General features: G+C 36.4%; 1 protein-coding gene across 7 annotated transcripts in view; it reads right to left on the reverse strand.

The window, feature by feature from the left end:
• Positions 1–27,584, reverse strand: part of LOC109082266 (unconventional myosin-IXAa-like) — a 107,125-nt gene that overhangs the window by 24,634 nt on the left and 54,907 nt on the right. For 3 of the 7 annotated variants that reach the window (XM_042760980.1, XM_042760977.1, XM_042760974.1), the window contains exons 3-15: positions 23,849–23,943; positions 23,704–23,766; positions 22,795–22,894; positions 18,796–18,849; positions 15,616–15,716; positions 14,638–14,764; positions 12,089–12,178; positions 8,989–9,105; positions 7,783–7,917; positions 4,658–4,779; positions 3,660–3,801; positions 2,301–2,496; positions 783–896 (exon numbers count right to left, since the gene is read on the reverse strand). In XM_042760980.1, coding sequence (XP_042616914.1) covers positions 783–896; positions 2,301–2,496; positions 3,660–3,801; positions 4,658–4,779; positions 7,783–7,917; positions 8,989–9,105; positions 12,089–12,178; positions 14,638–14,764; positions 15,616–15,716; positions 18,796–18,849; positions 22,795–22,894; positions 23,704–23,766; positions 23,849–23,943 — 1,456 coding nt within the window. The remainder of the gene's footprint in view (positions 1–782; positions 897–2,300; positions 2,497–3,659; positions 3,802–4,657; positions 4,780–7,782; positions 7,918–8,988; positions 9,106–12,088; positions 12,179–14,637; positions 14,765–15,615; positions 15,717–18,795; positions 18,850–22,794; positions 22,895–23,703; positions 23,767–23,848; positions 23,944–27,584) is intronic. The other 4 variants (XM_042760981.1, XM_042760976.1, XM_042760979.1 and 1 more) reach the window with 3 other exon arrangements.

Here is a 27,584-nt window from a genome sequence, read left to right on the forward strand (position 1 = left end):
GAGCAGATTTCTCCAAATCTGTTCAGATGAAGGAATAAACTCATCTATATCGAAACAAAAAATGCATCTTTTTAAAAATAAAATTTTCACATAGCGGGACTATTTAAAATGAAAAAAGCTGAAAAATGTAAAAGTAAAATTGTGATTGTAAGCACATAAAATATACATCTGCACTATAAACATGTTGCATGTCAATTACTCATTTTGAGATATATACTATATCCCTATTTTAAGATATAAAACATAGCTACATTACATTGTTTTTCAATTATATCACCCAGCCCTAATTACAACAATTAAACAAATTAAAACTTTTTTTAAACTGTTTTTGTGTGTATAGTCTATAATCTGAGCTACCTCCATCAAGCAGACCTATTGTGAGCCCGCTGTCCTCAGAGGGCAAGAGAAACAAGTGTGTACTCTGAGCTGGAGCGGTGCTGGGGTGCGAGTGCTTAGAACAGGGGCTCCAGTGAGGGGACAGTGGTGGGCTGCCCGAGAAGCATGCATGCTGGACTGAACCCATAGAGAGGGCTGTTAGTGAAAGACAGGTGCCCAAACTGACATCATGCAGGAAAGCAAGACAGGTGCAAGACGGATGGGCAGAGACATGAGGGCAAGTCTTGCCAGTTTCAGCTCTGAATCAAATCAATGATTCTGTTACATATGTGTGTCTACAGAGGTATGCATTTATATAGCCGTAACAGTAGAATTGAACAGGGTCCTCATGTCTTGGCCCAGGGTGCATGGAGTGAGGAGACGAGATAAAGGAAATGCAGCCTTACTGTATTTCTCCTCTTTGCACCTCTGCAGGATCTCTAAGCTTCTCTGATGCACAGGGTGATGCAGAAAACTAAAGCTATCCACACTTTTCACAACTGGAGCAGCAGCGTCATGCCCTGGAAGCCAAAAAACAAACAACACAAACAAGAAAAAGAGAGGAAAGAGAAAAGACAGATTAAATAGGGAGAAAAAAGATGTGCTTGTCTATGTGAAGCTAAATGTTGACTGTCAGCATATAGTCTGGAACACATGACAGAGACTGAATATGAATGTGACTTTTGGTGTTCACACTTAAAAATCAGATTTGGGCCACAGTGAAATGCAACTCATAAGGCAGAGGGCAGCACTTATGATTCAAACTAGATTGCTGAAACACCGCTCTGTGTGAGGTATCAAAGCATTAAGATAAACTGCTAATTTTCAAGCTGTTGTAATGGAAGAAAGGCATATAGACAATGAAAAGCTAGAGAGCAGGGCAACAGACATCAAGCAAGAGGAGCAGGGGATGGTTCACTAGCCAACATACACACAAAATAGCCCTAATATTTTCATATTTATAACACTTGATCATTTACGAAGTCAAGACGTCTAACAATTTTTGTACACTATGGCAAAGACTGTTACGGAGCTAAATGTGGCAAAAGATACAAACCCCCTGAAAATGAACAACGTTACACACAAAAAAACCTGATATGCCAAAATCCAAACTCTCATTGACTTGTTTGTAATGCCTAATCAAAAAGCCCATTTGTAGTTGCAGATCACCTAAATAAATAAATATTCTGTTGTGATGCCTAAAATAAGTATACACTACAGCCTAAAAGATTTTTTGTTTCTCTCTTCAGCAATGGCTCAATAAATTGCTCAAAAGTGACAATAAAGACATTTATTCTGTTTTCTATTTCCTGTTCATCAAAAGAAATGTTTTTGATTAATGGCTGCTGAAAATTCAGCTTTGTCATTACAGAATTAAATTTCAAAATAGTTTCAATTGTAATAATATATAATATTTAACAACACTACTGTTTTTCTGTATTTTACTATTAATATTATTTTTTTTTAATCAAATAAATGCAGACTTAGTGAAACTAAATGGCTCCAGACTTTTGATAGCATGATATTCTATGATGATTTGATGTAACAACTGAAATGTCAGTTGGATCAGTTGCAGCTTCATGTATTTAATGCAATATATAATTTATAATAAAATCTATTAACCTAATTAGTTTGATGGTTGGAGATACACTGAAGAAGAACAATTTGTATGTTTTTTACTCAGGCACTCAGCAGAACCCCGAAAACGGTATCTTAGCCAACTGTGTCATTTATTGGTCCAACAGAGGTCTTGGATTTGTACAATAAGATACTGGAATATTTTCAAGTTCAAGAAGAATGTTTGTAGCCATTCTTATATCCAACCGCATTGGTACAGTGTGACATGCATTTTCTACAGAATCTGTTGTCCAAACTGCAAGCATGTGATCAGAAAAAAGTGCAGGTAACCATTTCATTTAACTCACCGCTGCGTTTCTCCACATGTCTCTTCCCAGCATCCCTGAAGGCTACCATGGCTCTGAAATAGGCCCGGAGTACAGCCCAGCGGAAGGTGGCCACTGGGTCAATGCCAATCAGACCACAGATGAAGGCATTTTTACTGCTCTTGAGGAGCGCGACGATGTCTGGTCGCATGTGGTCTGTATTCTTCTCTCTGAAGTCCTGGGACAGCAGATCATACAGACAGTCAGATAACTGCATCGTTATTATGTATCAGCCAACAATAAAGGCTCATCTACTCAATGAAGCCAATGAAACATCATTGAAAAGAGAAAGTGAGGCCTGCAGAGATCCATTATGTAACACATGAACGGAGGCTTTATATTGTAAATAAGAGGATCAACTACTCATGACTGTCAAACTCTGCCAAACTTAAGCCGGGTGTACACCATTTTTTTTCCCCTGTCTTTCATGATTGGTGCTTTGAATCGTATGTTATGACTTCTCTGACATCTTGGGTAAAAGCAAAAAAAAAAAAGAGACTTAAAAAAAGGCTTTATCAGAAATGAGTGTAAAGTTCCTGATCTTTCAATGCACTACTAAAAGGTACACATTGCCGACCTCGATTTGTTAACAAAAACAGCCCAGTGGGACAGACCACCAGCATGGGATGCTGGGACTGCACACAGTTACTCACTACTGTTGTGTTTATGGTGCCATGAGCGACAAACTGAGCTCATTATATACTATAAATATACATGTACATAGTCATGTGACAAAGACGTCACACCATCTTTACATTCAATGGTTGTAGACGTCACAGTGCAAAGAACAATCAACTATGTACAACAAGTGCTAGAATGACTGCAGTGGTGACTGGGATTTTGTCAAGTAGGATATATTGCTGGTTGGTTTAACATCTTTGTTGGTCCTAGTATTCGCACGAGTGTTTTCACACCTGGCTTGTTTGGAGCATTTAATTCAGAAACTTGCACGTTTTCCCCCTTGGTTTGTTTTTTTGAGGCATGTACTGTAGGAACATGGCAGTCATGCTATGATCCACACCAGAAAAATCAGTCCAAGATCACCTTAACCAGGTGTTTCGCTCTGATTCAAAACAAACTCTGAAGTGCTTTGCTTGTAGTAAGAAAGAAATCCAACCCAGCAGACCAACAAACTAAACTGTATCAAAACTCATCAATCTGTATCAAATCAATCAAATGTGCTATCAAAAAAAAAGTTTTCCCACACATTGCTTGTGCTTGTTTATGGTTTACAATATGTTAATTTTATGACATATCTGACCTACAGGTTAGATACTGTTTTTGTAATTATAATATATAACGAATAAAAGAGGCCTGTGTGTAGCTGCATAAAGCACTGACCTTCACTCCATATTTGACTTTCCCTGCGTAGTGTTTAATGATGAAGGCTGGCTCCATGACTGCAGGAAACTCAATATAGCTGTTTCCCTCATGCTGCCGCTTGAACTTGTCCAGGAGGGTCTGATTGGTGGCCTGTGGAAAGCTGCAATACAAGAAGAAGAGAGTCCATCAGAAGGGCCATCATACAATACGTACTGTATTTCAAGATTTCACTTCAGATATTTTTTTTTCTCTTTCTCTCTTCCTTCCTTCCTGGTTTTCAGTTAAAGTTTTAGTTTTAATGGTGCAAAACATTTAACTTCATTTTTATTTTAAAAATGATTTATTTATTTTATTATTATTTGTTTAAAGTTTACTATTTTAAATCAATTAATGCTAATCTGATATTGCTGTTGCATCTCTAAAGTACTCTGCTATCCAACACAATATTCAAATTTAATTATTATTAACATACTACTAATAATAAACCTTCCTTGGAAGTTTGCTGAGGTCCCCTAAGGGGCCCCGGCCCCTTGATTGAGAACCAGAGAGTGAAAGTGGTCATCTAGGAAGCATGACTAAGTTCCTGGAGACAGTATATAATAAACCTGTGCTGTTCCTCTGGCCTTGAGAAGAATGAGAGCTGCTGCCAAAACTTCAGCAGAAAAGCAACACAGCCACAGGAAGAGGAAGAATGAGACAATGGAGATTTAAGCTATGAAAAACACTGATGTGGAGATTCAGGTTTCCAGCTATTTTAAGGAGAGGGAACCCTTCTCTCTCTTTTTATTTTATTTTATTTTTTACAGAGAAAAGGTGTTTTTTTTTAGGTTACTACCATGATCAAAAGTTTATTTTTTTATTTGATTTACAGGTTAAACACTTAAGTATAGTTCATGTTTACATGCAGAGATTCCATGTTGTTTTCTATCCATGAATAAATGATACCATACTTGTGTCAGTTTGGATTCATACTCTTATTCCTCTATTTATGTGTACAGTGAAAAAGGCAGACGTACTTGCATTCCTCATCCAGTAGGTGGAGCAGTGCTGTGGGCTTCTTGCTGATAAGGTTAATGCAGCCAGTGTTATCGATGTAATCAATATTATGCCAAGCAATGCCTTCTGATCTATACTCTTCCTACAAGAAATACAAAACATATTCAACACTGATAATCAATACTCATGAGGAATCAATAAACATTCTGACAATTACAAAGTTCCTGATTGTTCAAGCTTTTATTCACTTTGATGGCTTTTCCAGTCTTAGAGATTACAGTTTTATAATTTGCTAATGTTTCCAAGATTTGATGACCGAGAGTTGTGTGTCATAAAAAATCAAATAAAAAATAAATAAAAAAAAACACACACACAACAGAACATTTTTATAGCTGTAATATAAGATCTCACAAAACCTGTTGTAACAATGCAGGTAAACCTTTCATTTTTGGACTGCAGCCAGAACAACAAAACAACAGGCCTGCAAAGTGTTTTCATGTTCCTCTAGAGGAGACTTCCTTTCGCCGGCCTGAGGTTTCGTGGTCTTTGCGGTTTAATAATATGAAGGACATTCTTAACATTTTGTGTTTTTTTTCTCCTCAACTGCTTCCTTGGATCACTGGGAAAGTAAATGAAACAATAAAGGATATAATCCCAGCAGGGTTTCATACAATCAATGAAATCTCTCTCCTGTTTGCCCATTAAAAGTATAAAATCAGCAGAACAAAGCATATAATCTACACTTATCATTCAACTTCCTGTGTAAGAAAGAGAAAGAAAAGAAGGGATTAGAATTACAAAAAAAACCTTTTCACTATAGATTTTTCATCATGATAATATGATATATAATCCTATTGTTCGTGGAAACAAAGTTTGATGACTTTTGTCAATGAGAAATAAAAGAAAATAACGTTTTAAGCTTGTGAATGTCTATTCCTAATGATAACACTGACAAAACACATAGAAAACAAACTGTGCTGGGTAAGCTACACTCCAAAATCTAATACTTTCAGTTGTGGGTTTGTTCAAATCCTCAACTCAAAGCATGAGAAATAATAACAGTGTTCTAGTACTAATAATGTAACCTTCCTCTGAAGTGCTCTGAAATTTCAGCAACCACATGCACTCTATTTGGCTGATAAGGGAAATGCACTCAAATAGCCTTCAAATCAAATAAAATACATTTACTGCGTCTCCATAAATGGCACAATGAAAAAAGCCCATTAATGGACTAATGAAAGCACGTGTGGTGTTGTCTGGCTCCAGCATGGCTGTATTTATAGGTATCAGATGGCAAGTATATAGGCGGGACTTTCTTGTTTCCACACTTTCGTATTCTAACACTAGTAATACTACAACTGTAGTTTCAAATTAATGAACTAAGTTCGGGGAAACAATCTTAACTAATGCAACCGAATACGTTTTTTTTTTTCTTTTTCCAATCAAACATTAACTAAAGCTCATAATCTGTGAATCAGTATGTCAAAGCACACAACACGCCACATTCCATGTTTTGTGTGGATAACCTGGGTATGGTCTGTATTAAACACTCAGTGTTACCACACGCCATACTTGGCAATACACTCAGGATGTGAACTCATTCCTGACATCTGAATCCAAGAGTTTCCAACTCTTAGAGCAATTAAAGCGTGGAACTTGGCAGACGCAGTAAAATTCCTGCACTTTTATCAAGGAACAAACAGCAAAACTGTTGTGGCGATATTCTCTAGAAATTCCAATGAATCCAATCAAAAATTCCATTAATAAGAACATCAAAATCCTTTTAACAAAATTACCCAGAATCCTCAATATGGGTTCAGCATGAGCTTAGACTGAGCTAGTCATTACCATTCCTATTCATCTCAATGGAAGTTGCTTGGCTGGAGCAGGACCTCCCAGCAAGGCACGATTTAAATACCGCCATCTTTGCTCATAGGTGCTCAGTTTCTCATTCTTGAACCAAATCACCATAAATGCCATGTGTCTAATCATGGAGTTATTGGAAAATGACATCATGACAACACTGATTGGCTGATGGCACCAAAAAAATAACACTAACATCACGCATGGGAAGACCAGCGAGCAGGAAGCTACCTTGAAACTCCTAAAACAAAAATATAATATAAAGTGAAGCAGATAAGAAAATTTGACATTGCCCACAGTTTTGACAGGAATCATTTATCAACATGAAGTGCTAAACCCACAAGTGATAGACTATTATTTGCACATCTGCATAAAGCTACACTTCCTATGACAGTGTGTGATGTGTGTGGATAAATGTACCTTGTGCAAGCAATTCTGTCAAAGCAAATTTATCAAATCTGGACACTGGACTGACTAGGAACTTAGAGCAAACATATACTTTGAGGTGCGTCACAAAGGCATGGCTTTGACAGGGTGTCATTACTGTGACTGGTTGCCTCTTTAGTCATCCTAAGAGAATGCCCTCATTGAGGAAACACATTATTACAGAGACACAATTCTTTGTCTGAGATTGGAGTAAAGCAACCCTTTTTATTGTCTCATTACCAAATGGTTTATTTTGTGGGAAACTGCTAGTATAAATGACAATCTACCTTACATGATCACACAGCTTAAGATATTTATCAACCCAACCCATTAAAGACATCTGTAATGGTTACTTTTTGCATGATGAATTTAATTATTTTTTGTTTTGTTTTTTTTACCATAAAACACAGAACAGCTAAAAAAGAACTAGATTTCCACATTTACTTGAGAAAAGGTGAGCAGCGCTTGCTTGTGTAAAGATTATCACAATGCTAGGATGCAAGTCATTCCCAGAGTGTTGCTAGGTGGTTGCTTATTGGCCCAAATAAAAATTGGCCCATTCTCAAGTTTGATAAGTAGAATATATACCCTTGGCTGTATTGATGATAATTTCATGCACTTCAATTGCAGCTAAAAGCACACAAAAATAAAGATTGCAAACCTTTGATTATGCCGAAAACATTCAGTCAAGCAAAATGTGGGTTCTTATTTTATTCTGAACAGTCAAAACAACTTACATAAATTGTTGGCAATAAATCTGTTATTAGGCTATAATCTTGAGCTGTGTGTGGGGAGAGAAGCTGATGGTTATCTCTGGGTCCAGCTTTTTAAAAAAAAAGAGAGAAAAAAACATTACCTGTTCCAGCTTAAAAATGTGCTGGTTGAAATAGTGCTGGAGTCTCTCGTTGGCAAAGTTGATGCAGAATTGTTCAAAGCTGTTGTTCTCGTAGTCTTCAAAGCCAAAGATATCGAGAACCCCAATAGACAGGATCTGAAAAGATAATGAGATGGGAAGCAAATTAAGAACGGAAAAGTACTTATTTTAAATACTAGGCGGTTTAAAGCATGTTCTTGCGTCATTGTGGCAGTAACAAACTGTAGGGGGCAATAGTGATCAAAAGTCTGCACTATTCAACTAGACAGGTAACTAGCGATAAATAAGTCTACAGGTTAGTTAACTTGCTCATTAACATCAGAGCAAAATTAACACTCACTAAAGTGCCAAAGCTGCGATTTAATTATGTACTATTACAGTCTGATGAGTTGTGTGTTTTAAAGAGTGAAGAATTACAGTGTGTTTATGAGTGTGTAGCTCGGGCTTGGTTCACGCTATTCTTAATATTATTATTTAATACTGTTTTTATTCTACAGTATAATAGTATTACTAGTAGTAGTATATTCTATATTGATTTGTTTTAATCTTATAATGTGATTCAATTTATAATGTAATTATTATAATCATTTATCAGGAAAAAAAATAAAAATATTTGTCTACCTCAAACTGTTCAGGCCTAAATAGTATTATTAGTAACTGCTTTTTTTAAATAAAATACAGTTTCATGGCTAATAAAAACTCCCAACAGTTGCAACAGTTATATTTTGCACTGCAATAGGCTGCTTTTCATGCCTTCAGTCAACCCATCAAGTGCAAACGTTGTGTGCGAATGTTGACTAAACACTGGATTTCTGTGAATAAATGTGCAGTATAAAAGGTGAAGCAGGTTAACATGAGCTGAAAAATATTACACACGGTTGGAACTGAACTTCAGTTGTGTTCACACACTTGCATAGATTTTATTTCAGGTTTGACTCAGAAATCTTCTAGTGAATTTTACACAACAGCAGGGGCCCAGCCAATATATCCCATTACATAATGTCCCCATCCATAATCTAGAGATTAAAGCAGTGAGAGCCACAGAAAAAAGGTGCGCTCATATTCCTGCTGTGTAATGTAATTGCTGTCAGGTGACTCACTAGGGCTCCACTGTCATCTATAAAGCTAACTCCCCAGCTAACATCCAGCACTTATTCTTCTTATTCCTTTGTACAGAAATGATTTTACCTTGGCTGACTCTTCCAAGTCTCTTTGGTTGAGCAGCGCGTGATTAATCCTGAACACAATCCAGTCAAAAAGGGCACTGTAGAGGGACTTAGCCATGGAGTCCCGTACCGTCCCAGCCTGCAAGAAAGTGAAAAAAAGTCAATTTGATTTAGTTATGACCCAGAGATCTTTTTTAAACAAAACAGATGTGACAATGTGATAATGTAATGCAAATATGTTCACTGAAACCAAACAAATATTTGGCAATACTCCGTTACAAAACAACTTAATAACTTATTTGAATTGTGTAATATAACAGTATGTGAATGTAAATCTGCAAAGCTGTAAAGCCGAAAGTGCACGATAAGGTTATTGTCTCCCAAAAGAAAGAACGAGTCGTCAGTAGTTCGAATTCCACTTCTGTGACGGCTACACTGGGTAACACATTTGCATAATGCCAGCCTATGTTCTATGTTGGCTGGCCACGAATAACTTGACCCCACCCTCAAACTATGTAGCTCACTCATGTCAAGAAAACGCTGTGTAAGTAAACTTGTGTTGTTAAAGTTTTGTTTGAGAAGAATTGTTTTTTTTTAAACTTATTTCTTTCCGCTGTATCACAGCAGTACAACCCCAATCTTTTTTTGTGTTCCTGTCATTTTCCTGACGACTGATTCTCCAATCCTGGGGAGTTCAACGCGGGATTCACAAAACGCTTGCTCTTGAAAGATGGCTCAGTACACAATTTATTTGGACCAGGTGGCTCCACTGAATCACAACCTGTAAGTATGATTAATATTGATGTTCAAAATACGAAACTATGGCAATGGGCAAATTGCTTTGAAAGAATCGTTTGAGATGAAGTGATATTAAATGCATATTTTGAGAAAACGATAGCATTTTTTGACTTTGCATGCATGTAAACCTATTGTAGGAGACTCCCAAAACAATATTAGGAACCTTAAAAATTTGATAATAAATCCTCAACATTTGTGACAACATTGTAACAGGGATGTTACACCAATGAGGGATTTGATTTGTCTAACCACTTAGACCTGCTTGACACTATATATAAAAAATAAACAATAGACAAAACATAGGTGTCACTTGTCACGGATGATTGGGACAGAAACTAAAATTATGACGGAAGAGATTATGATTTTTATTTTCACTTTACTTCACGTTTTGTCACATTCTGTCTTTGGCAGGACATGTTGTAATGCAAAGGCATACTAGTTAACCATCATAAAACTCAGTTCAGCAGAGTTGAGTACGCTATTGTAGGTGTAGCCTTGATCTTAACTTCAGCTGAACCAGAAAGAAACTATTTTGTTAAGAGCCAGCCAAAGTGATTAGAAGTGTTGATTTAAAGGACTATCGGATGAACTGAAAGAGGAATCAGAGCTGGTTTTCATTAAGGACAATGGCAGCCTGTCTAATACACATTTACAAACAATCAGAGATACAACAGTGCACCATATGTGATCGTTCTACATGAAAGTGTGTGTGTTCTGGGTCCACGTCACACAGAAAATCCCTGGGAGACTAGTTTTGGTTTCAAATCAGCACTACTCAAAATGCAACCAACATTCATGACAAGTAAGGGTTATCTGCCCTCAGCCACTGCTCCTGTCAAACATTTGCTCCTGTCCTACTACTGTGGTCATCAGTTTTTAGAGTAGGAGATGTCATGATTCAGTAGAAATATTTTGTGAATCGGGCCAAGGTGAGACAGATTCGTTCCATTTTCTGGTTCAACTGATGTTTGAGAGTTACAGTTCATGAATCCAAATAGAATGTAGTTAAAACGACCCTTTGTATTATATTTACATCATATGATATAATGTCAAACAATATCACACAAATAAGTGTGCCATTTTTTCCTGAATATTCATTGATTCAATGACCCAAATCATCAATGAGAATGAAATCAGCCATTTGAAAAAATCAGATGAATGAATGATACCATTATTCATTCATTAAGACAGGTTTTAGTGTCATTTCAACATAAATTAATAATATTAAATTAAAAACTCCATTAATCTCATAGCATTATTTATGTAATTGTAATTGCAGTGTAAACTAAGCTGCATCTGAGCAAACAGTGTGTGGAAATGAATCTAAATGCTACCTCTGCAGTGCAAAGATGGATTTTGTTGATATTTTGAGATGCTGATTTTAAAAGATTAGCAATAACCCTACAGTATCTCAATAGTCTATTTAAGAATTTGGCATAAAAATGATGCATTCATCTTATATGGTTAGACAAAATGTCCCATGTAAGTTGCCACAGTGACTTGACAATATCCACAATGTTGATTAATTTGATATTGCCAGCAAAGTCATCACACATATCTATTGAATATACAATAAATCAGCCATCTCTAGATCGAGAGGGGAAAAACTTTTACTTGTTGTTATATGAACGTCTTAACTCTATATTTGCAAGGATTTTAGTGTTTAAATCTGTAAGTGTATGAAGTTCAAGGAATTTATCAAGTCAAATGATGGTCAAATAGTGACTAATTATAATAAAAGATTTTAATAAAAGAGTTTGCCAGTCCATTATTTAAAGATGACAGGAGAACAGAGTCCTAATGCTGGATAAAACCTCATAGCTGGTTCTAATTATGATGATGGAGCATGAAAAAGTCCTTGAGAAACACATTACTTCACTGTGAGCTTCACGTCAGTGAAGGGACGAATGAAGAAAATTATAAATGTTAAAAATTTAAATTGAACTTACTCTTTAGAAAGAGCCCAAAAACAGACCACAAAAGACCTTTATATTTAGACATTGACTACGTCTACATGAACATCATTACATCTGGTTTATTCTGAAAAAGACATTAACATGCACCACAGCTGCGCTACTATTTATAATACCGCATTTAGTCATTTTAAATGATTCATTCTCATGTGTGTGCTTAACAGTAACACACAACATGAATTACTAAATGTAGGTCATGAAGCCTCTTGTAAATTGTCATATATAAAGTAAATGCTCAAAAAAGACTTAACCTTTTGTCTAATATTATCCAAAATTACTTAATTCTGATTATGCCAATCAGATTAGTGCATTTAAAAGAATAAAGGGAAAGACATTTTTTTGTTTGCTTACCTCTGCAAGTTTGTATGGGACTATCAGCTTCTCGCCCACTGTCACTGTTTTCCGTGTTGTCAGGGCCTCAAAGAGCATTTCCTCCTTGACCTATCATAATACAAGACAGGTTTCTCATTTTTAACATGCAAGGACTTGTACAGTATATCGCAAAACATAAAACATATGGATCACACAACAGCTTTAATTCAAGCCAGTGTTTAGTTACATAGATGGACATAGAGCGAAACATTACTAGCACCAAGCGGCACTAATGGCTGTGAGAACGATTTCCTTTCAGTTGTTGACTTTGGGGCCTGCAATGTTGAATTGTCCTTTAAACATTCGGTAGCACTCAGATAATTGGCTTTTCAAAAGTTTTGGGGTTTCACAAATGTAACACAAAGAAGTGGATATTCATCCACATCTATATTCTAACAATAATACATCAACACAACTGTTTCAAATCAAAGTCAGCACACACAGTGCCAGAGTCAGCGTGGACAATCAAGAGACCTCAACACAGGCCAACGCTTGCTCATTAACACATTAAAGGACCGAAATGAACCCAGCAGTGAACTGTGAAAAATATGTGTCTGGTCTATGCACACTGGGAAAGATGTCTATATCTAATGTACTAATTATATAAACTCATTGGTTGGTGATGTTGTTTAGTTATTCTAGTTGATAGTGGTGAGATGTTTTGTGGGTGATCAAAATTCTGGACTGGTCTCATCAGCATATATTACAGTGTTTTCAAGGTGCAAGTAGGCCTACACACTTCACACACACACACACTGACACACACATACTTCCTTTTCTCTGCTGTCTGATGGGCAAATGTAAAAACACTTGAGCGTTCGTTCTCTCTTTTCATGAAGGTGTGTGTCTAAAGATAAAGGCCAGGGTTTCTTTGATCACGCTATTAGGCCACAAGAGGTATAGAGAGGTATGTGCATACATTATGTATGTGTCGAGTTCAAAGGCTCTGAGCAATCACATCCTGTTTCCTGAGGGCCTACAGTACAGGGCTCCATGGCCTTCATTCAGGAACTGAATCTACTTCCTTGAGTAGGCCAGTTTGCTGACCATCCTGTGCAAAAGGAACTCAGCCTTCCTCTTTTTCCAAGAGATTTGTTCAAATATCTTGAAACGTGTGTATGGTGAATGTGGCAAGTCTGAACATATAGAAGAGTAAACATTGTTTAAGAGCTTGAAATGCTACATTCTAGATCTTCATTATTCAATGAAAATTCTCTGCCTTGCTCTCCTTGGCAGTCACTTAAAAAGAGCAATATGTCCGACTTAATGGTATCCATAAAATAGGAGGTGAAAAATACCCAGATGACCTACTACTTCAGCCTAGATTCCAAAGTGCACATTTGATGGACACTTTACTATACTATGGGGCCATGGGAGAGGAGCTGTGACTGGCTCAACGGATGCCATAAGTCACATGACAATGACATGGTGGAGTTGAGCCCATTTCATTCACACTACACACAGTTATACTATATAGAAAGTACTTTTTTTAAATGGTCACAAAGTAAGTTCTTCATCAAATGTAGTATTTACTCTGTAAGCATTAGTTCTTGAGTTTAACACACTAACTCACTAGTAGCGGTGGTTCTCAGGTAAAAAGCTCACTGGAGGTAAACATTATCAGTCAAAAATGACCTAAATTTCAGTCTATCCATAAAGCAAAGCTATTTGTATGGGGAATATCACACAAAAGTTGTATGGACTACTTTCATGGTACTTCAGTGTCCTAATTACAGCTTGAAAGCTCCGGTCCTCTTAAACTGTGTTACACTGAAAAGAGGAAGTGAAAAGCGTTTCAGTGAAGCTGTGTATGTGTTTTAATTTCCCCACAGGATCAGTATCATCAGTATTGAAAAGAGTGCCCAGTAGGGCTGTGCAATATTGAAGAAAAATGCGATGTGTGATACCTTGTTAAATAACGCAATATTCGATACGATATTGTTGTAAGTGTGTGAAATCAATTTAAATTAGATTTAAAAAATATTTTAAAAACTTAAACTTATATATAATTAATGTATATGTTACACGTTCTTTCTTGGAAAAGAAAGCATACAGTAACTACAACTTCTGAAAGTGACCTGCTGTGTTTTAACATTACATAAAAAGCACTATCACAAATCTAAAAACAACAAAGATACATACTGCTTGCGCGCGCGCTTCAGGTGTGTGTCAGACAGCACGAGGCCGCTAGTTGTTGTTTTCTGCAACTTATTGTACTTAACTTTTTAACATCAACAAGTCGCGTAAGTAACTTTTTGCAACATTTAGAAGTAGCCCTTTATTAAAATAAAAATTATTCAGATGTCGTATGCCATTTAAATATGCATATCGGGATATGTACATTTGTGATATTTTGGTCATTTTGATATATCATGCAGCCCTAGTACCCAGTACTGTATATTCTTCAAAATTCCTTGAATTCAACAAAAAAGGACATGCAGGTTGGGAAAAAACATGACAAAGTAAATCATGTCAGTTCAAATGACAATGCTTACAGTAGCGTTAACAATGTGTTTGTGATTTTGTACCTCAAGCAGCTCTGACACTACAGGCAGAACTTCAGGATTGCAGATGTCAATGGAGTCATCCCGGTATATCTTCTTCTTGTATCGGATATTACCTAAATGAAGGATAGCTGACAGCAGAGAGAAAATCCTGCAAGGGAAAAGAAAATCACATTATTGAGTGAGAGACACAAATGCGTATTTAACAAATATCATCATCATACCTTTTTTATGATGGTCACCTTTTCCATTATTTATTTTTTGTTGTTGTTGTTGTTGTTTTTAGTTCACTTATATAGACCTGTTTTATGACAAATTATTTTGATAGTTTCCCAAAAATAAAAAAAAGTATAATTTATTCAATCAACAGAGATTTTGTACTGGTTACTCTTTTATACAAAATTGAACTGAACAGCTACTAAAGCATTCAAGCTTTAAAAACGACACAAAAGCATCATAAAAATACCTTCGAAGTCTATGCAAATCCTTTGTGATCTTTGCGATAACCGTACTGATATTTAAGTTGTTATTCACTAAAAATCTCCCCAGTAGTACAATATGTTATTCATTGGTTAACATTATCTCACCAAAACATTACCTCTCTCGCAAACTCATTAATGTGCATGAGATCTAGTATTGATGTCAAAATCTTCAGAGATTAATTTTTTTTTTTTAGGCTATCATGTAGCTTCAGGAGAATTGGAATGTAGCACATAAATAGCATTGCACTTTTCTGATGCTTTATTTTGTCATCTTGAAGCTTGACAGCCCCAATTATCACTGACTTTAATTTATTTGTAAATTTAAAAAAATGGACCTTTTTATATAATCCATACGGGCTGGAATAGAGAACATTTTTTGTTGTTGTTGAGTAAACTATTCATTTATAACTATTCAGAGAATAAATATTTAATGAAGGCTTATAACTAATGCAGTCATAAAAACTGCATGCAATGTTTTTGTGTATGTGCATCAGGGGGGCAGTGTGTTGGACAAACTCACTGTTTACGTGTGGTGGGATGGAAGCCCACCATCTCCATAGCCAGCTGCAAGCGCTCAAAGTCATGTTTAAGATCCTCCCCTTCAACTGTGAAGCAATCCTGCTGGTTTCAACAAGAAAAGAAAGGTTACCATCACTTCAAACAATTAAACACCAGTTCACACCTCAGTCACAGCCTGAGGTTTTCCCATGAGTGGTTTGTGATGCAATCGTACAATTTAATTACCTCTAATATCTCTTCTTCAAAACGCTTATAAACATGATGTGCTATTAATGTTTCCAAAATGCTACAGCACATTAACAAATAATAAGCTAATAGTATGTTGCATTTCAGCTGGTTGTATGCATTCAAACACAAATGTGTACAGTAGAACTGCTTTTTTGGCTTTTGTGGGGCTTAAGTGCTGCCAACGCTCCAGAGAGAAACCGTCAGGGTTTGGTTGATTGACTCAGCGCACCATGTCATTATGAAGTTTGGTCAAAAAAGCAAGAGCCACCACATTTTTCTGGTTGAAAATTAAGGCCCTGGTGAATGTCAGCATATGCATGTTCTGCCCATGCAGTGGAAAATTCAGAGTGATTTGCCTTTGACACACACATTGGAAATCTGGCACACCAGCAAAGGCAATAAGAAAAGTAGCAATTTATGACTTGATCCATTCCATCAAATGGAACAAGAAAAGCGTTTTCAGTGAAGCTCTGTATGTGCACCATCCCGCAAAGTAAATCTGGATGAATCAATTTATACTTTCATAAATCACAGCATGAATAATGATTTCCCATCTGCAAGATCTGTGGCTTTCAATGTACGGTTAGAAACATACACAATATATTGTGACCAAAACTATATTGTAATCGTCCGATTAAGCCAAATCTGGTAACAGATATTAATCTGGTACAAGCTATTGGTCCAAGTAGGCCCATATTAATAATGATGGCTATTTTTTTCCCTAATTTTTATTTTCTATTTTTTATTGATTTATTTAATTTTATTTGATTTAATTAATCATTTTTATTTTGTATAACTGTAGACTGGAGCTTTAGTGAGAATGCTACTTTTACTGATTTATGCAGTATTGATTTATAATATAGGCTGTCGTTTTTACATCTCTAGTTAATAATTTCAAAGGATGTAAGCGCATCTAACTGCTCTTTCACTATAGTGGTGTAAAGTGTTGTGAAGGAGATCTGGAAGCAAGACTTCTGCCATCCACAGTGGTCGGCTCCAGCTGGCAGTGCAACTGCTTCCTACCCACAACAACAGTCAAATTTACACACACGTCCTCCCCTTAATGAGACCGTGTCTCCTTCATCGCCTCGCTTCATTACTGATGCCAAAATTATAGCATACCAGAGCAGTGGAAAGGCAAACAGTGCTGAAACTCTACAAGCTTTATGGTTTAAACCCAGTCCTGCCGATTTGTTTTTGCTCATTCACATTTTCAGGATAGGAAATGTTAAAAAAAAAATATATATATATTTTTCTCATGTTGAATGTTGTAAAACTTCTCAACCAAAACAGACCTGAGTAAACAGACAGACATAATGTGCTTTGAGTTTGAAGCAAAATGACATGGATACAATGAAATAGTTCTGTCCAGACGCTTCATGTTTCTTGTGCACTTTAATACATTATGATCACTTACCTTCTGATTGCTGTTTATTTAAACAACCATTCATGATAATGTTCACTGTGAATTGGAACATGGCACAGGAAATCCAAAATCGGCATAAACAGCAGGCGTCTCAAACTCAACCATGGGTTACCTTTTTTTTTTCCTCTCTTAAACTGAGGTCCAGTTATAGAGTTACAGCAAATGTGTCTGCAAGTGTTTTTAGAATAATGAATTTTAACTATATATTGTACTAGGACTGTCATTCACTAAAAAAAATTGTCTAAATAACATGGTATGCCAATTATTTAATTTGGTTAATAACAATTAATTGCATATCAAAATTAATGAAGAAAGTAATTCCGTAATTCAAAGATTCATTATCAAGGCAGATGAGTGAAGCATTACAAAAAGTGTTTTCAGAATTATTAATATATTGTTTATGCTTTGCAAATTTAGTGGCCTCATGATGACAAGGACTTGAAGAAATAGTGATCAATTCGTGTGATATTTGTAATTAAAACAATTGCGTTTCATTCAGAATAGGACTTATGCAGTACCTCAAAAAGAGAGGCAAAACTTAAAATACTTGTAAATAAATTTGTTTATTAAAACACAGGCTATCTAGTGTTGTTGGACAGTTAGGGGCCATATCCAGGGGGCAAGAGTTTGAGACCCCTGAAAGAGTGCATGAAGACACTGAGCTAACAAGAAAATACAACCATACCAAAAATAACAAACATGCCAACATACCCTTGTTGATTTGGTCATTGGTTTTGCGTGAGCTGTTTCCATCTAGAGTGTTAAAGTTTATCTCAAGCTTAATCTAAAGTATGTGGCTTTGCATGATTCCAATTGCTTGAAAAACTAACTGTTTACAGCACTAAACAATCAGATCTCCATCAGAAATCAAGTCACGCCATCAAATGGGGAGCAGGAAATTCACTATTAAAATTGCCAATTGCCATTTACTTTAGGCAAAAGTTTTATTTCATTCTTCAAGTTTTCTGAAACATAAGAAAATTGATGTTGTACATGATTTCACTTGACAGTTTAATGGAAAAGAAGAAAGTGAAGTTTATATTTTTGTTAAGAGCACTGACAAAATCTTCACTATAAAATATTTGGAATTTGATTTCTAAAGTTGTCTAAACCGCCCATTCAAAGTGGGACATTTATTCTATGAATGTTGGGTTAAAGCAGATTTGCAAACAGTGCAGTCCTATTAAAGGAAAAGATCTATCTACACCAAGTATTTGTTCAAAATAGTGTGACAGTTGGAGATCTGACCGAGATGCCTAGAGTTCAAACTATTTATAGAAGCAGAAGAATTGCATGACGCCAGATCAGTGAACTCCTCAAAAACACAATGACCAAACAATATGCACAGCCTAAGAGAAAGCCAGCGAGTTGCAGTGAGCACACCAATTACATCCTGAGCCACACACACACACACACAAATACAGAGGATGGGAGAGGTGTTTTGTGCGAAGGAAAAGCTATGGAGAGTGATTTGTGGAGCCAGTGACTTGTCTCTGTACAGCGATGACACATTATTTCAATACTGACCGGTTCGTTCTCATAGTAATTTTCCCAGTGCAGCCTGTGAGGTTTCTTTGTCATCTGGAAGTAAGGTAGATGGGATTAGAGCAACGTTCCACACAATGTCTGTTAAACACAGGCAGTTTTTAAATGGGAGAACAAAAGCATTACAGAATATAGCCACATGCTCTGGGTTAGAAACACAAAGGTTATGGATGGGAATGGGATACTGCCATACTACTCATATATTTATTTTTATTTTTTCATTATGTATAATGTGGACAAAATTACACATGTAATACAGACCACCAACTACATTTTCTAAAAACGTACAGAGTACAGTGTGAGATATCCCACAATGCAATGGACTGGTCATTCAGTATTAACTATTTTAATGTCTCTTAACTTATGTTAAGGACCTTCAAAAGTTGACATGTCTGCAAAACAGGATGAAAGCTAAACTTTATTTTAGAGACAATAATTGCCTTATGACTTCACTGTGTGTTCCAACGTAGCATACCATGGTTTGAAACATTTATTGTTGCACTACAAACTGTTTCACAACTGCTGGTTTAATAAAGCCTTGATTGAAAGTTTGAAAACAAGTTAAGAGTAGTAATAAATACATTCAGTCATATCTGTAACTGAACAGCATGGCGCAAGCAGTATGCTAGTATTCCATTCCGACAAGACAAAAGCACAAAGGGACATGTACACCAAATTGATTATGACAAAAGATAGCACACACTGAGATGACAAATTTTGAAATGAGTTATGTGTGAATTTTTATACCCAGGAGAAATGATTGTGTACCTTTATAAGGATGTGTAAAATTAAGAAATTATTTAATTTATAAAGAATCTGGTAAAACTTAAAACAATAAGGCTGTACATGTTAACATTTATATTCCAATACCTGTAACCTAACATAAAAACAATGAACAAATTTTAAACCATTTAATAATTTTAGTTAATTTTATATGTATTCTATGTAATTAATCAGTTAATAAATGCTGTAACACACATTGATTGTTTGTTGTATCTAATGCACTAATAATGAATTGACTCTTACTGTGAACGTTAACAAAAACCTAATAACATTTAGTATTTGCTCTTGTCTAACAAGTAAAAAAAACAACAAAAAAAAAAACATTTTAACCAGCAAAACAACTGGCTAGATTAAATCTGCAAGCAACAGACAAAACTTGGCATATATTTCTGTGAATGTTTTTTTTTTTAATTATTATTATTTTTTATGTGAATTCTCCACATTTTTTAGGCCTTAAGACATTAGAGACGGAAGTTGAGAAAGACTAACTATAATGGTACTTGAAAAAATTACAAGAATTCACATCTCTAAAGTTTCTTCCATAAGTTTCTCAGCCCACTGGAGCCTTGAACTTTTGTATGTAATCCTAACTTGATACTTCTGTTGTTCCTGCTGAATATGTAACTGTACAGAGGAGATTGTGTGTACAGCCAGCAGCCAGATGGACGCACAAGATCAAGGACAAAAAGAGAGACTCTTGGCTGGAGACAACAGAGATCCTCTGTATGTAAAACCCCAAGACCTCTGCTAGCGACTGACAAATGCTGGTCAAAATTACGGAGTAGAAATAGATCACATGATTAGCGTGTGACATGAAAGCTAGCCAATCAGACTGAAGATTGGTGTTGAGAAAGCTCTTCTAATTTTGTTCACAACATAAGACACACAAACAGAGACATATTAGACAAATGAAAATGTACACATCCATTAACACATGCAATGTTAATATTCCTTAAAGGGGTCATATGATGTTGCTTAAAATAACATTATTTTGTAAATTTGGTGTAACGAAATGTGTTTTAATGTGGTTAAATGCGGTTTAAGGTTCAAAAATCACATTATTTTCCACATACTGTACATTATTGTTTCTCCTCTATGCCCCGCCTTTTCTGAATAATTTTTTGCAAAGTGCATCAGTCTGAAAAGCCAGGTGTGTTCTGATAGGCCAGTTATCCAGTGCATTGTGATTGGCCGAATACCTCAAGCGTGTGACGGAAATGTTACGCCCCTTACTATATTGTGATGCGTGTCCCGGTCAGAACACCGGCGTGACAACCCATTACCATTACAAACGAGCCATTTGTTGCATCCAGTGGGGACATAATTACAGATTAATTATAATGACTTGTGTGTTTTTACGCATTGCATTGCGTATCGTGCTGCGTAAACATAAAACCATGTCTGCATTTGTGATTGGAGAAACAACAAACAACAAGTGCTACTCTACACTGCTCAAAACTCGTTTTGAATCATCAGTGGAAAATTCTTTAAATATGTAAACGTACTTACAGGCTGAGAGACAGAACAGCCGGCATAATAGTCTACTCTTCCAGGATCAGGAAACAGACCTCCATAAAATGCGCTGCACACATCTGAATATTTGGGTTGAACTGTTCTGGAACAGTGTTGTAAATACAACTTAACCACTGTTTTCTAGTCATGTCCTCTTTTGGAAGGCCAAACAAAGTATTTTCACTTTCACAATGAAACAGTGTCTCCACGACATGGCGCCAGCGGCAACAGCAAGAATAAATGTTATGCCTTTTTTTATTAAGAATATCTCTTTGGGTTTGAGACTGTTGTCTTTACTGTAGTCAGCAACTTTAGGGATCTTATCTATTCACGAACAGCTTGTAACACTCCAAAGAGAAAGGAAAACTTGAAATCGCATCATATGACCCCTTTAACATTTCATGACAAAACGCATACAAAAGACCGGACGGCTGCACGCAACAGCTTTCCACACAGAAACAAAAGCATGAGGCAGGTGTGTGTTATGGAAATTAGGGGCATGTTAGGAGCACAGGGCTGCTTTCTGTGGGGGGATTAGGTTTTAAAGCGTCTCTGTGTGCGAGACCACTGGGCCAGCTGAAAGGAATGAACTGTGGAATCTGTTTCCTCCATTTTCCCCTCCTTCCTGTTTGCCCAGTGAGAGTGAATCCGTCAATGGGTCTGTTACAGCCTCAGAGAACAGCTGCTTGACACGCACTCATGACAAAAACTGACTCCACAAGGGCACACCACAAAAAACTGCTGCTATCCAGTTTTCTTAACAAAGCTTTGTTGATTTTTAACAGCAGACGCAGTGCGCCATGGTCCTGACTAGGGTACAGGTACTGATGATAACTGTGGTATTTAAAAAATAAAATGAAATATTGATATCATAATACTACACATACCATACAAAAAAATCCAGCGCCGTTAACTGTGTTTGACACTCTATCAAAGTAATCAGCGGTACTGCACCTTAACAATGGTTGACACCAGTCAAAAGAAAAAAAGATGGCGATCGCAGTGTGTAGCTATTACGGTCACCCAAAATCATAGGCGTTTTCGCACCGCATAGTTCAGCAGGGTCGTTCCTAGAAAACCAATTTAACCATCCACTTTAATTGTATGGAAAAGAGTAGCATGAACATACTCTCAAATCTCTCCTTTTGTGTTTCATGGAAAACAAATTACAGATTTTTCTTTTTTCCCTTTAAAAAAACATCCCGGGATATTCAGTAATACAGTATGTGGACAGCTCAAGGTATAAACAGTGGATCACTCAAGCCATCTTTCAAGATGTTGAGAGTCCTTTGTATATAGTCTATCATTTGCACCCAGGACAGTCAATAACAGTCTACTGCAATCTTTCCAGGCTTTTAGATTTTTCAGCTAAACGTTCAAGCAAATGGAACATTTGGAAATTCCCACATTAAAGTCTGCACAAGACTTCAAGGAACATCTTCCGTAAGCCTGACATCAATATGCAGTAACACACTGAAATGGTAAGTTGTCATGAAATCAGAGACCCTCCTCTCAATGAAATTCGATCGCAAGCGGTCACAGGAGATGCATGTTAATGCCAGATGTGAATGCCAATTTGTCTTGGCTGACCACTTGTGACTGGATCAATTGAGGCGGATGTTAATACCGGTTGTAAATAGGGTAACTGATGGTGAGTATGGTGCATGCAGCGGTGTCGGGCCGTACCTGATTGAGGTAATGGTATTCTTCAGGCTTTTTGAGGTGGAACACTGTCCTCTCATTTTCACTCGATCCTGCCAGCAGGTAGTAAAACACATGGTAATTCCTAGAAGAACAAACCAACGTAACATCAGGTGCAGTTTGAACATATGTGCCTATAAATACATAAAGGATTGCAGTTTGGTCCAAACAGGAGCAGACTGGATTACTGTATGTACAAGGTTTCTTAACCGGTGTCAACAGGTTTACAGCAAGTCTTAAAGTGTGTAAACATGTGCAAACACTGTATTGTGCACAATTACAGCCATTGAAGACATTTTTGTTTACATACACAATCAACTGTACCACCCTTATATTTTTTGACTTTATGCCTCAAAAAATATAAAATGAATTTAAATTCAAAAATTAAAAACAAACAAAAAAGTGCATTCAATTCCTTGTATGTTTGAATTGTAGTTTTAGTGTTGTTTTTTAAAATAAAGTAATTGATTAAAAAAAAAAAAAAAAAAAAAAAAAACTCATGTCATTGACCCAGCTGGTAAAGACAAGCTGGTTTCAGTTTGATAAAGCACGTCCCCGATACTGAAATATGACCGCTGTGATTTATACCCAAACCAAATTATGGTCTGTTTCCTTCATAAACCATCATGCCATGAAACCAGTTGGACTGGTAATGACAGCCAGAAGATAAAGCTGAGATTCACACATATAAACTGAGCAATTACTGACAACACTGAACACTGTGAAGAAATCATTCCCACATGTTCACTACTGAATTTATTTTCATCACGGGCTTCTACCAAATCTACACTCTCTTTAGTTTAAATAAACTCTTGTCCAGCCCGTTATAATAATGTCATTTTAATTACAAAATGACTATACAATGGCATCAACAAATCATACAAGATCTCCTACCTTTCATTGTGTTCCTGATAGACGAGTCGGGATTTCTCCAGCAGATATTTCTCCACATATGCTCTGGATAAGAACAAACACCAAATTAGACAGGTGTTCCAAACATCTCTACATCACTGCAGACCCAGATACATGAAGCTCTTACCCTCTAACAGTGCCACTTTCCTGATAGTTCACCTGGATGAACTTCCCGAAACGGCTGGAGTTGTTATTGTGGGCCGTTTTAGCGTTGCCAAAAGCCTGTGAACACAGGAAAAATAAATAAGAGAGGGGACATAAGTGTATGGATGACTTCCACTGCAACTTAAAATGAAGGAAGAAATGAAATAAATAAACTAGTGAATGCATGAATGAATAATTAAAAAGAATTAAATATGCTATGTCAAAGTGGGCTTCAGCTGAAAATTCAGTTGAAAGTTGCATGCTTATTAAAGTCTCAACATGGTAAGGGTCATAAGGGAAATATAATTACAAAGAGTGTGAAGCTAGACACCTTAACTAACATTATAAGTGGAATGCAACATGAATTAAAGAAATGTTTCGTAAGACCACACCAAATCTGCAAATCTGCAAGTGTCCACTACATCCCCTTTTTTTGTTATGTGCCTGCCTGGAGAGCAGGAAGTTTTATTCAGTTGTACATAAACGCTCTCGTTATTTGTAGCTCCACCACAAGTAAACAAATTCCTCAGTGGAACGGGCTGCCGAGGTCCGTCTGGAGGGACACCCACGGCCGCTCCAGAGGTCAATCTCGCAGCCAAGTACGCCAGACACACACCGCCCTGTTATGAGTCAGACTTTCAAAGTGGGTTTTACGGCTGTCAGGGGAACCAAGGACAAACCGTTCTGCCACAGACAAATGGAATTCTGGGTAGGGTGGCACCAGCGCCGTACAGCTGACAGCCATGAGCTACTGTAACACTCCATATGCTCACAGCCATCATGACGCATCTAGCGAGCTATGTAAAGTAATGTTTTGAACGTCTAGAAGAGGTTATGTCAAACACAGAGATAACTTTACAAACGGCCTCTGGAAGCCGTGTTGGAAAAGTCTATTTAGCCCTTCACGATGAACAGCACTTGCCAAACATCAAGTGGATGTTGAACAGTTACTCCTCTGACATATTGATGAACGGTACTTCAGAAATTCATCAACTGCTCCACACACTAAATGGAAGAGGCCTGGACGCTCCAGGAAATCGGGTCAGACGAGGACAAAAATCACCCGTTAAAGTGTCACCTCAACTCTTCCTGTGCAGTCACAGACACAGCAATACTTCACGCCTATCATCGGCCTGCTGAAGACAAAAACTTTAAACAGACTTGGAGAAAAGAGTGAGGATGGACTGCCAAACTTTTGATACTCAACATTCCTGTTACTGCAGGAAACAGCTGCCGTTAAAATCTGCTGAGATTCACATATCATGTACAGGGGTGCGTTTTTGAAAAGCATATGATATAAATATATGACAAAAATCAATACAGGGGCATTTAACTACTTTCTAATAGGCACAGTAATATCACATGGACAGTTGTTTTGCATCATGTTAGTCTGTAACTGCATGCAATGTAAGATGATATATGGGTCTGGGCCTGCCTTAAATGCGGTAATAATTTTAACGCTGAAATTTTTCCATAATACTACTTTTCTGGCAATATTGGCTTGTTTTTTTTTGGAAATATTGTTGGCTTGATTGCACAGACACTATTGGAAGAGAGCTGAACTGGATGATGACATCACTGAATCATCAATAAACTGACTTTAGCTGGAAAAATGACTTATTGTCCTCTCGCTTTATTAACAAATGAATTTCCTGTTTGACACTGTAAAGCTGCTTTGAGACAATCTGTATTGTATAAAGTGCTGTATAAATAAAGATGACTTGACCTGAATACTACTAATACTCATAAAGTTATTAAATCACCTTTGTTTCCCAAAAAAAGTTTGTTTAATTTTCATTAATTAAAAGATAAATAAAAAAATAAACATTTATACCTTCGTTTGATGACCAGAAAATACACAACACAGAATTAAAAAGAGAGAGAGAGAAAAAAAGAAATAAGGCTATTGTAAAAATAAATTAATAAATTAAGTTGTTTTTATGCATTCAAATAATTAGAGATGCTAAAACACAGAATATGGTAACAATAAAATAATGTGAGAAAAAAATTAAATTTCATAGGGCCCTAAATATGTATTTTTTGTTAAACTTTAAATAAACCGATATTTAAGTGTACAAGTTTTATGCTTTTAATTAATTAAACATGCTTTTTGATTAATATAAAATTAAATGTAATCATTAAAAAGGAGTCCAGAAAATTTTTTATGGAATCCAGAAAAATTGTAATGAAAAAAAACAAAAACAAAGAAACAACAGAATTTAGGAAAAAATAAACCTGATTTCATGGCCCTATGCTACCCCATCATGCATTCCAGCTTACTGGCAGCAGCAAATCCTCCACAGATGAAATAACAACACAAAAGGCTTTTGTCTTGAGTTAAAGGTCTTGATCTCATAGGAGAAGCTGGGGAAGTGAATAAACATCTGAGAAACCAAATGCATCACGATTACCGAAATCTGCTCTGACACATATTGAACGGAGAATAAAATGACATCAAAAGCAGGAATGGGAAGTTTGTGGCTTTTCCTGGCACAAGACACAGGGGAATGTTTAGCAAACATATTTTGGATGAGCACCACAGAAGGCATTCAGTGTAAGAGCTTGTGAATTGATCTCAGGGGCTGAGAACCATTACTGTCACTCACACAAACACACAACAAACCGCTCTGATCACATGCCACGTCTTCTAATGGACCGCATCAGGCAAATATTATCTCTTGGCCAGAGAGCAATCACAGGGGGAATACTCTCACAACAGTGTCAGTGTGATAAGGCCATAATCCTCTCCACGTGTGAGCGAAGAGTGTTTGCACTGTGTCTCAGGTGCCTCTCTTGACCAGGCTTGACTGTAACATACGATATCTGTTAGTCAGTTTATTTCTATAGATGAAGTATTCCCCAAATTTTTTGTCAGCTGAACCCCTTTGACCTTAAATATTTACTTACGTTTACGTATCTCCTTAGATGTTAATATTTTAATAATTTAACATAACATTCATATGTTCAGTTCTCTGACGTCAATGGCCAGATTACATGCAGGTAAACAAATAAAAATTGTAATCTTATTTATTTATTTAAAAAGGTAATTTAAAAAATATATATATAATTTTATATGATTTAAAATCATTTACTGATTTCAAATTTACAGAATATGTTATATTTTAAAATACATTATAATAGAAAACTATTCTATAACACTATATTTTAAAACACTACTGTTTCTACTCTATTTTTGATCCAAAAATAATCACCTTTATGAGTATAAAAGACTTTTCAAAAACATGAAAAAATTCTTAATTATTCCAAACTTTTGACCAGCAGTGTATATACAATTTTTTTTTTTTTTTAATGTATATGACTGTTAATTTTGCATACACACACTCGTCTGAGCTAGAGTTTGATGGTGAATTATGACGGTCGCAAAAATTGACAGTACTGGAAAAATCAACTGGGGTCATTCCACAGGGTCACTTCACTTTCAGTGACTATACAGAAATGTTACTTAGAAACTTCTTGTGTGGCTGTTTTGGACACTGTACATCCCCAGCGGTGGAGTGGGTTTAGTCTGACTAACACCACTGGACACAATCCTCCTGCCTGAGCACTTTGTGATTTCTCTGAGGTCAATGCCAGCCTCACCCAAAACTTCTCCAAAATCACTGATGACCAAAACACGTCAGTTACACGTATCATAGGCTGTCTCTGTTAACATCATTGCTAAGCTATGACTGGTGACACTAGCTTAAAAAAAAAAAAAA

This window comes from Cyprinus carpio, chromosome A7 (assembly GCF_018340385.1).
Source record: "Cyprinus carpio isolate SPL01 chromosome A7, ASM1834038v1, whole genome shotgun sequence".
Classification (NCBI taxonomy): Eukaryota; Metazoa; Chordata; class Actinopteri; order Cypriniformes; family Cyprinidae; genus Cyprinus; species Cyprinus carpio.